This window comes from Halichondria panicea, chromosome 13 (genome assembly GCF_963675165.1).
Source record: "Halichondria panicea chromosome 13, odHalPani1.1, whole genome shotgun sequence".
Lineage (NCBI taxonomy): Eukaryota > Metazoa > Porifera > Demospongiae > Suberitida > Halichondriidae > Halichondria > Halichondria panicea.
This window is the reverse complement of record NC_087389.1, coordinates 1940302-1951424: the sequence shown is the minus strand read 5'-3', so window position 1 is coordinate 1951424 and position 11123 is coordinate 1940302. Positions and strand designations below refer to the sequence as shown.

At 42.6% G+C, this 11123-nt stretch overlaps 2 protein-coding genes and 2 long non-coding RNA genes across 7 annotated transcripts in view; 1 reads left to right on the top strand and 3 right to left on the bottom strand.

Annotated features, from left to right (window-relative positions):
- Positions 1–122: 122 nt before the first annotated feature.
- LOC135345915 (uncharacterized) overlaps positions 123–11123 on the bottom strand; it is a 47025-nt gene continuing 36024 nt past the window's right edge. Inside the window, exons 5-6 of one of the 4 annotated variants that reach the window (XR_010397923.1) lie at positions 3706–3824; positions 2025–3452 (exon numbers count right to left, since the gene is read on the bottom strand). This is a non-coding gene — a long non-coding RNA (uncharacterized LOC135345915). The other 3 variants (XR_010397921.1, XR_010397922.1, XR_010397926.1) reach the window with 3 other exon arrangements.
- LOC135345917 (uncharacterized) lies at positions 593–2365 on the top strand. The gene is made up of 4 exons (XR_010397929.1): positions 593–1307; positions 1480–2086; positions 2149–2227; positions 2292–2365. It is a non-coding gene; the product is annotated as an uncharacterized LOC135345917 (long non-coding RNA).
- LOC135345900 (uncharacterized) lies at positions 5648–7525 on the bottom strand. Its single transcript, XM_064543352.1, has one exon. The coding sequence runs from the start codon at positions 7523–7525 to the stop codon at positions 5945–5947; it is 1581 nt and encodes a 526-aa protein (XP_064399422.1). The 3' UTR covers positions 5648–5944.
- LOC135345906 (uncharacterized) lies at positions 5648–8752 on the bottom strand. The gene has a single exon (XM_064543359.1). It carries the CDS (start codon positions 8750–8752, stop codon positions 7664–7666), a length of 1089 nt encoding a protein of 362 aa, XP_064399429.1. The 3' UTR covers positions 5648–7663.

Here is an 11123-nt window from a genome sequence, read left to right as displayed (position 1 = left end):
ATGCATGCTGATCACAAGGGCGATATAATAGCCCTAGAATATATCGCCCTGATTTCTTATAATTAACCAAACACACAGTCGAACTGTATAATGAAAATGTACAGTATATATTATAATTTATACACATAATTAATAAATGCAGATTCTTGGGTTCAGGTATATAGTACAACTCTTGTAATGTTCGTAAAACCATAAAGCCTAGCTCTAGGTAGATCTAGATCTATAAGTTATCCAGCAGTTGGCTCTGATATACTTGCATGCATGTGGTGTTCATTTTTCTGCTGAGCCTCGACCTGTACAAATAGAATTAGTGACATTGAAAAATGTTTTTTAAGCAACTATTATACAGTAGACATTCTGTACAGGAAAGAGACTTGCCAGATATGTACAATATTGACCTCTGGGGGTCAGACCCCCATGCAGCAGAGAACGGAATTGCATTGTCAACTTTCCATATTTATTACACTCAATGCCATTACATTGTACAACATTGTATGTATAATTATAGGTTCCAATTAAGTCGTATACTGAATGCTCACCAGGAGTCATGACCTCTCTTCAACACCTCTCATCCCTAGATACTATTGTACTATAGTTACTCTGGGCATACTGGTATGTGCTGGGGTGTACCTTTGGGTGACCCACGGGTCATCCGTAGATACTATGGTACTATAGTTACTCCGGGCATACTGGTGCGTGCTGGGGTGTACCTTTGGGTGACCCATGGGTCATCCCTAGATACTATGGCACTATAGTTACTCTGGGCATACTGGTACGTGCTGGGGTGTACCTTTGGGTGCCCCACAGGTCATCCCTAGATACTATGGTACTATAGTTACTCCGGTGTACCTTTGGGTGACCCACGGGTCATCCCTAGATACTATGGGACTATAGTTAATCCGGGCATACTAGTACCTGCTGGGGTGTACCTTTGGGTGACCCATGGGTGAGTCTGGGATTGGTGTGTGTGCTGGGATGGACCTTTGTATAATTATACTTATGAACACCTATATATCGTGATGGCATTGTTGGACATGGTTGCTGGATTTGTCACACTGCCGTCTGAAAGAACCCTATACGCGACTACACAAACTATTTTAAAACTCAAACTGGATATCAGGTGGAAGTTAATCGTCCAGTCGCCACTCTGCCTAAAAGTAAAACGTTTTGTGCTCTTATCAAAAATCAAGGAGAGTCTAGTATATACGACAAGTATACAGGTGAAATTGTTGGATTTCACCACCGTCAACCAACCCCCAATAAAGCGACTAAGAAAACTGAGAATCGCAAATTCTTAAGTTCATTAGGTGAGTCTTTAATTTATTGTCACATTAATCATAAAAGTGGGTGTGTAGTATGTAGTTAGTGCAGGGTCAAAAGGTCTGCTGACCCTGACGATCCTCTGGTGCAATGATGCACATGACCAACTAGAGCACACAATTCCAAATTTAATATTATACAATACAACACTTTTTGCAGGTGTGAAGAGTGTGGGAACCCAAACAGAGTTAAATGTACGCAGACACAAACAGAACCATCGGGAGCAAAGAGTGTAAAAATTAATAAAATTGTGCAAACACAGACAGAGCCCAAACCACCACAGGCTTGTACCCTATAGTCCCCTAGAGGACAAGTGACACTACTCCTATGGAAAGGTGGCATCATACTGTCTCAGGCTTGCAAGATTATGTAGCAGCTCAAGCTATCAACGCTCACCATTTAAGTTGTGAATGTATCAAAACAAAAAGGAGGAACTGACTGTGGACTCCACGCAATTGCAATGGCCATGGACCTGTGCAGTAATGTGGACCCATTTTCTGTGAACTATGTAAACGACATGAGAAAGCACTTACACTGCTGCTTCGAAGAAGGTTTGTTCTCCAAGTTTCAAATTGAGCCTAGTGGCAGAAAGTATTGAGTGCTAAAAACGTTGTCTGTCAACCTTTATTGCATGTGTCGGCAGCCCGAACGTGGACCAATGGCCTGCTGTAATACCTGGTATCACCCTGGCTGCATCTACATACCATACCTCAGGAGGTTGTTGAAGATAAAGATGATCTCATTCCCTGCATGAGCTGCCCTTCTTGTGAGTTTTGTCGATTCATTCATGTACATGTATATATGTAAGCTTAACGTGACACTGTGCAGGTGTTTTCAGCAGAAAGACGAAGAACCCAGTATTGAACATAAATGGACTGGATGATATCGACACTATTTTTGTCCCCAGGTCAGTTTTTTATGTGTGTGATGTATGCAGTACATAATATAATGCTAATTGTTATACTCTACAGCTCATTCAGCAGGGCCATAGATCAGGGAAAAGGTGTGTATCTATATATATTATCTCATTTACGACACTCGTCCGGAGTATGCGGCTCCAGTCTGGTCACCCCACCATGCAGAAGCAACACATTACTAAACTGGAGAAAATCCAAAAGAGAGCTGCCAGATGGATAACTGCCAAATGGAACAAAGCAACTTATACCTGCATGGGATAAGTCATACAGCGAAAGTATAAGCAAGAACTCAACTAGCTATCACTGGAAAAGCGTAGAGACTGCTGTCAAATTTACAAGATCATTAACAACCTAGACTGTCTGTCCGTTAAACATTTTTATACTCCCAACATCCATCCTACAAGATCACACAAATACGCCTTACTTTGTAATTAAGCATTAAACTGCAAAATCTACTAGTTTTGTGGCTAAACGTACAGCCTCGACATCGACAGATCTCTCCGACATATTTGTACTGCCAAAAATTACGTTCAACTCGAAACGAAAAAGAAAACCAGCACTAAATGCCAAGGCTGTGTGCATTACGAGGAGGTCGAAGATTTAAAATTAGAAGATGAAAAGCAAAAGGTTGTTAAACATCACAAGCTAAACAACAAACGGCAGGAAAAAAACTACAAAAGTACGTGTACAGATGGAAGATTTAAGGATCTCATCCAGTGACGAGGATAATGAGGAAGATGCGATTTGCCCTACGTGCAGTGATGACCAACTATATGTGTCCTTCTTGGGGGGAGAGGGCATAAGGCACAGCACAATTAAAGTATACCTAGGACGGTTTTCAGACGATAGTAATGTGTGGGTTAATATCGCAAACAGCGATACGATTTTAAATTCGTGACACCTGTAAATGAATAAATTTAGTTTGCTTATTAATGTGGTCCTTTATACACTTGTTAGCGCCATAAATTTAGTGTCTCATAATTCATACCGAGTCTCATATATAATATCAACATCTGCTGTGAATTTGTGAATTGACAATGGATGAGGAAGATTAACTTCTAACGTTTGTGTGTGAGTAATAATTTCTATCCATGTCCTGGAAAGTTCTAATTGTGGGAGGGTCTTACTACCTCCTTGCACAGAAGCTCCTCTTATTCCGGGTGGGGATGCTTTTGCAAACCGTACACGATCAGCAAGTATCTGGTGCAGCTGTAGCTGAGAGACATGATTTCACAAAAGATTTCACAAAGAAACGATGAGAAAGACGTAAGGCAGACAGTTCAGATAATCATTACAGTGTACACTTTAGATTCTATTTAGATCTAGAGGCCACGTGCTGTTCAAGTGTTGTCTTTAATTTCATAATTCACTATGAGTGAAGCCACAAATACAGCTTCATTCTCTAAAGACTAGCTCTATAGTAATGGTGATGACTTCATTGGACGTCTGTATATAAAAGCGGGTTCACCTCTAAGCTGTCACTTCGCTTTTTGGATATCTCTTCTGAAGATGGCAAAGCTCTTTCTGTTGTCTGTGAGAGGTGTCTGTTGGCAAATTCTTTTACGGATTATCTACACTGCATGTACACTGCATGGGAGAAAATTGGGACACAAAGCAGAAACGCACATTAATTTCTCCGAACTCATAACAGGAATTTCATCAGGATAAAATTTTATCGATTTTCGAGTACAATATCATAAGAGTTTATAGTAAGTGTTTTATATTTCGAAATCGCAACTGTACTGGCAAATACAAGTATAATTATAGTATCTGCACAATGGATAGACCATCTTATCATTCTAAAACACCTAGCAACCATGCCAAAGTCTTGGGGGAATAAGCGAATGGCTTAGTAAGGCCTATAACGAGAAAAAAAGGAATTCGTTTTGACAATTTACAGTTCAGTGCTATGTATAAACAATCTTGAACACGAGCTATTCCTAACAAACGGCAGGAAAAAAGAAAACTGGTTGCACTAAGTGTAGTGAACGGTTTTCGGACAAGAGACTTCTTCACAAAGAGATTGATTTGGAAAAGACAGAAGACTTCTGAGTAATAACTGTATAGCTACGAGTGAAATTACAAATACAGCTTCATTCTCCGTAGCTTTGCATTCTGCTATTTATAATGTCGATCTTGTAGTTTTTCACTTAAATATCTTTCTACCTTGTGAGTGCCGGTATCCACCTGAAGATTGATTTCATTACGTCCGCCTCGCACACAATATTCCCGTTGGGTGGGGACACATCTCCCACAATCTAAATACTAGCTCTATAGTAAAGGAGCTGGCGATGACTTCATTGGACGTCTGTATGAAAGCGGGTTCACCTCTAAGCTGTTTTGGATATCTCTTCTGAAGATGGCAATTTCTGTATCTACACTGCATGGGGGAAAATTGGTCTCCATCAGGATATGAGTTTATAGTAAGAAGCAATTAAGGTTTTGGTACAACTTTATCACCTTTGCCATAGTTTGAAATCGCAACTGTACTGGCAATACAAGTATAATTATAGCCTGAAACTAAATCTGCACAATGGATAGACCAACATATCAATTTATCATTCTAAAACACCTAGCATGCTGAAGTGATGGGGGGAATTAGCACATGGCTTAGTAAGGCCTATAACGAAAAAAAGGAATTCGTTTTAAACCACCTACAGTTCAGTGCTACGTGTATGAACAATCTTGAACGAGCTATTTCCTGAAAACAAAGAAAATGCTCTGTTTACGCACAAATGTATTAGCAAGGACAAAATACAACATCAAAGTGATAAATATTTATGGTTATGGTTTGTTTTTTAAATTCCTGGACTATGGAAAAACATGAAGGCAACTTCTGGTCATATACACTACCAACACAACAAACAATTTATACGCTCTCGTTCATTTAATGATCTTTACCACTTTTCACGTAATTTTCACTGCCTGAGCAAGAGCAAGATATACTGGCGCTAAAAAAAAGACAGAGCGCTTATGACCTGTACATCGAATGCAAACTCATATACATGTAACGGCAAATTATATACGATGAAGCAAGTTAGTATGGCCTCCTATTCTTAAGCTCGGTTAAATACTGCTGTAGCTAATACCCATTCAATTGAAAACAATACTTTGGAGATCAAGCAATTCCAACAACACCTGCATCAAGTACTCGAGTTCTAATCCTGCTGAACATTCGTCCAAGAAGGACGCGACCTGTTGGCAAACCACGTCGGTGCTCCAAAATTAGTAGTAAGAAGCAGCGATGAGCCAAAGCAGAAGAAACTACGCAAAATGTACTCTACACAAAACAAAAGGTGTTGAGCTCTTTCTTGTATCTAGACTAAGAACTAGACAGGCTAGTTTAGTTTGAGAGTTAGCTATTGTTGGGAGACAGGCTCCTACTTATCCTAGAGTACAAGTTGACTTGACCTTTTGCAACAATTCTTAGTGAGTTTAGACAAAATACAATAAACAACAACAACAACAACTGAGAAAGATAGTGGGTGATGGCAAATACAAAACAAAGGGGGCAGGGCCAGAGCAAGGGGCCCTGCGCACAACAAAGAAAATTGAACAAAACAACACATTTACCACAAACTCATTAAACTATGAACCTAGTAAATATTGCATAACATCAAGTAATTAAACACCTAGCTTGTACACATCAACATACCGCCGGCCAAGACCGGATGGTCTTAGGTACATTGCCATTGTTCAACAGTTACTCATTGTTCGTCAATCGGTAATATTACCGCGAGCTTGGTAATGGGACGAGTGTAGGTTCCATCGGCCGTCTTGATCTGAGCCACTCGCACTAAACCATCCTTGCCTGGATGAACGTTCAATACTTTAGCCAATGGCCATCGGTTGCGTATGGGAGCATCTTCTTTAATGACCACAAGGTCACCAATGCGAATGTTTCTTGTTGGGTGTTGCCATTTGTAGAACTTTCCTATATGAGAAAGGTATTCTGTCGAGAATCTCTTCCAAAAATGCTGTACCAATGATTGACAACATTGCCATCGCTTCAAGAGTGAGAGTGGACGAGGAGCTATAGATGAGACATCAGGTAGTGCCTTGAGTGGTCTATTGATGAGGAAGTGTCCCGGGATGAGAGCCTCAATGCCATCATCATCGTTGTGCAGGGGTGTCAGCGGTCGACTATTGAGGGTAGATTCAATCTGGCACAGGACTGTGGACATTTCCTCATACGTCATCTTGACTTCGCCTAAGATCTTGCGCAGGTGGGTCTTGACACTCTTTACTGCAGCTTCCCATAAACCTCCAAAGTGTGGAGCACGTTGCGGTATGAACCGCCATTCTATATTTTGACTAGCAAGATGACCACTGATGGTTTGGTGATTCGCTTGCGTTTCAAGGAATTTGTAGACATCTGATAGCTGCCTAGATGCACCAACAAAGTTGGTGCCATTGTCGCTCCAAATGAGTGTAGGTAGACCACGTCTAGCGATGAACCTTCTTAGGCAAGCGATGAACGCGTCCGTTGTCAGATCGGTCACCAATTCCAAGTGAACTGCCTTTACCGATAGCGATACAAAAACACAAATGTATGCCTTTACGATAGTTGGTTTCCGGACATAACTATACTTGATCAGCACTGGACCGGCATAGTCGATGCCTACTTTGTCGAAAACAGATCCAGGAGTGATTCTTTCCGGTGGCAGCTGTCCCAACATCTGTGGTAGGGGCTTGGCTGAATACTTTCGACAAGTGACACATTTCCTTGTGACAGAGCGAATGACCTTGTATCCACCAATTATATGATACCGTCTGTTCAGAGAGCTGGCAAGCAGTGTTGGACCAGCGTGCAACAATCGAATATGCTCTGTGAATATGATCACACGTGTCAGCTTGTGACTTCCATGCAGAATCAGAGGGTGCTTGGATTCATAAGACGATTGAGATAGTTGCTGTCTGCCTCCGACTCGAAGCAACTTGTTATCATCAAGGAATGGGTTTCGAGAGATGAGTGAGCTTGAGTTGGGCAGTGGATGGTTGCTGCTCAGGTTTTCAATCTCGGATTTGAAGTGAATCAATTGAACGAATTTGTACCAGTAATTCTCCGCTTGCTGGAGTTCAAGGGTGGTCAAACAGCTAGACAGGATCCTGTCTTTCCTTTTCCTTTTGGAATTGTACACAAGACGATTGATCCAGCAAGTGACACGTTTGAAGTGGTTAAAATTCGAGAATCGTTCCAAAGGGATTACTGGCAAGTGGTCAGACTCTGCCACTACCAGCAATGAAATCTCCTTTTCTTCGTCAGCTGGGGTATTGGGCTTGATCATATTTTTCTTAGGCCATTCGGTGGAAGATTTCTTCAACCAGTCAGGACCATTCCACCAGAGCTCGTAGTCTAGTAACTCAGTGGGATAGAGACCTCTAGAGGCACAGTCGGCTGGATTCTCTAGTCCACTCACATGTCTTCACTTGTCTGGCGGAATCAGGTCAAGAATTGCAGAGATTCGGTTTCCCACGTATGTTTTGAAACGCTTTGGGCTTCCATCCAGCCAATTTAGTACCACCGTGCTATCTGTCCAGGCATGTATGCTGGAAAGGGGAATGTCAAATACCTTCTTCACATGACTCAGCAATTGAGAGAGTAAGTGTGCACCACACAATTCAAGCCGTGGAATCGACAGACGCTTGATTGGTGCCACTTTGGTTTTAGACATGACTAGTGAGATTTGATTGGAATTTGATGTGTTCGTTAGACGCAGGTACACAACAGCAGAATATGCGGATTCTGAGGCATCGGAGAACCCGTGAAGTTGGATCGATGAGATGTGAGAGGCTACGTCAAAGTAGCAGCGAGGGATATACTTGTGGGAAAGTTCAGGTAGTTCAGATCTCCACTTGCACCATACATCCTTGATACTTGAAGGAACTGGATCATCCCATTCGAGTCCTTCTTCCCACAACTTCTGGAGTAAGATCTTCATCTTGATGGTAGCAGGAGAAAACCACCCGAGCACGTCATATGTCTTAGCAACATCAGAGGCTAGACCCCGTTTGGTTAGAGTCTCAATTGGAGGTTGATCGGCCACAGTTAGTCGAAAGTGATCTTTACTTGCATTCCACTCGATACCAAGGGTCTTCTTGTACTCGTCGTCAGTGGGAAGCAAGTGTGATGATTGACTATCCCTGAGCTCAGAAGATATACTGTCCAATACCGTTGCATCATTCGAGTCCCACTTTCTGAGAAGAAATCCTCCCTTGGTAAACAGATTGTGTAGTTGCCGCTGAAGAATAATTGCTTCCTCAGCAGAGTCAGCTCCCGAGAGGCAGTCGTCTACATAGAAAGACGTTTCAACAATTCTTGCGGCCTGGGGGTATTCTGTAGCATGGTTGAGAGCGTTCTGCTTAACGGACATGTTGGCAGCAAAGGATGAAGCAGACACACCAAACGTGACTCTTGTCATTCTGTAGTCTGTCAAATTGTCGGTGGGTGTGCTTCGCCATACAAATCGGTGGAGATCACGATCAGATTGTGTTAGCTCGACCGCTCTGTACATTTTGCTCACATCGGCCGTGAGAGCAATTCTATGGAAGCGAAATTGTAGTAATACATCAATCAACGGTGGATGTACAGTTGGTCCAACTAACAATGTATCATTTAGGGAGACTCCAGTACTAGATTTGGCGGATGCATCAAAAACGGCCCTAATCTTTGTAGTCAAGGCTCGTGGTCTACTCGATTCAGGTTCAACAACCTCGTTTGTATCTCAACGATTGGTACAGTCACTTGGGCTACCAAAGTCGTCGAAGAATCTTCAAATCACTGGAATAGCTGGAATCTCTCACAACTCACCGTTGCATTCAATTTCCACATTCCACGTCTCGCCAACGTTTTCACCCGATGAAAGAATACCAGTCACTGCAGTTGTTGTCCCGAGGGTCACTTGTGATATGCCTGCACAGCCTGTGGGTTTCAATTCAAAATGGAATCATTTATCTGGCCTAGAGCTCTCTGACTCGGAATTTGGATGTCCTGGAAGGATCGACATTTTGTTTGGCGTCGATGTCTGTGCATATTCACTATTGCAAGGCCGGCGGCAGGGACCAGCTGACTCGCCAGTAGCATTCGAGACCATCTTCGGCTGGGTGCTTGCTGGCAAAACGGACAAGCTACAAGTCCTCCACAGTCAAGTAACCCATCACGTCACTGTCACTTCTGGAGATGACATTTTGAGACAATTCTGGGAAATCGAAGAGAGTCCCAAGGCTGCATCCAATCTATCCCCTCAGGAGCGTACAGTCATACGTCATTTTGATGAGACTTGTTAGAGGAAGTAATTGATCAAGTGGTAAACCACAAGTGTAGTGATTAGGTGAACTCTTCACTTAGACTGTACATCTAGATTATTCTAGTTAATGTTTGTTCTAGAACTGTAGCTGCTGCTGAACTTTGACATTAGAGAACTAGGTAGAACATTCTAGAGTTATATGTGTTCTGTATATAAGTTCTTGAGTTTTGTGCAAGCTAGGTTATGATTAGGTTATGAGTGTTATGCTGTTTCTGTTGTCTACTACTGTTATTGAACAAAGTGTGACTAGTGTCAACTGCGATATCTGCGAACAGGTTATGGGCCCAGATCCCTACGGACTTATCACACTGAATTTTGTTCAAGACTAGACTATGGCTACGACAGATGAGAAGTGGGTGATCGATAAGTTAGATGACTCTAACTGGACCACTTGGAAGTTCCAGATGAAACACTTGCTACTTGCAAAAGGTGTCTGGGAAGTTGTGGACGGAACCGAGGAGCTTGCAGAGGATGCGACAGCAGCAGCCCGTGCTGAGTTTTTGAAGAAGTCGCAGAAGGCATTCTCTTCAATTGTCCTGGCGATAAAAACTTCTCAGTTGTATCTTGTGACGTCGTATGAGCAGCCGAGAGAAGCTTGGGATGCCCTGAGAAACCATTTTGAGCGTGACACTCTAGCCAACAAACTTTTCCTGAAGAAGCAATACTTCCGGATGGAGATGAAGGAAGGGACATCGATCGAGAAACACCTGAAGCGCATGAAGGAGTTGACGGACCGATTAGCAGCAATTGGTGCTCCTATCGCTGAAGAAGACCAGGTGGTTACTCTTTTAGGAAGCTTGCCCAAAAGCTACTCCACACTTGTTACTGCTCTGGAAGCCCGGGTTGACGGTATCTCGCTCAACTATGTGCAGCAAGCTCTAGCTCATGAGGAGCAGAAAATGCTTGGACGAGGACACTCAGGAAACTCTGATGCACAAAGAGGAGATGCAGCACTGTTTGGAGGAGAATCAAAGAGGAAATTCAAGCCATGGAAACCTATTTGCTATGGTTGTCAACAACCAGGTCATTTTCGACGGGACTGTCCCAAAGCAAAGAAGGGACCATCACACAAGGCAGAGACTGCTGGAGAGGAAGACAAAGAATCCGAGTATGAAGAAGGCAGTGCATTTGCAGCATCACAAGATGGATCTCAAGATGGTAAATGGCTGGTAGATTCTGGAGCATCCAGTCATATGACCTGGGACAAAGAACTCTTGACTGACTACCAAGAATTTGAGGTTCCTGAGAAAGTTGGTTTAGGTGATGGACGGACTGTGGACGCAGTTGGTTTTGGAAGTGTTCACTTGAGGATGTGCTTCAAAGTTAGCCAACCAAAGAAATTTGTTATGTACAAGGTTTTGTATGTTCCTAAGCTAGCCTGTAATCTTTTCTCGGTAAGAGCAGCTGTATCCAAAGGAGACTTCATCAAGTTTGGTCACTCTCGATGCTGGATTCGAGACGGAAATGGACATCTCCATGGAATGGGAACATTGGTGGATAAACTCTATCAACTCGATTGTGAAGCGATTCTCTCTGAGGCAGCAACACTGGTGAATGCTCAGAAAGACAACAATTTTGA

Bases quoted from the DNA above. Each gene is read 5' to 3' on its own strand.
- LOC135345906 (XM_064543359.1), bottom strand. From the start codon at position 8,752: ATGTACAGAGCGGTCGAGCTAACACAATCTGATCGTGATCTCCACCGA.
- LOC135345900 (XM_064543352.1), bottom strand. From the start codon at position 7,525: ATGATCAAGCCCAATACCCCAGCTGACGAAGAAAAGGAGATTTCATTG.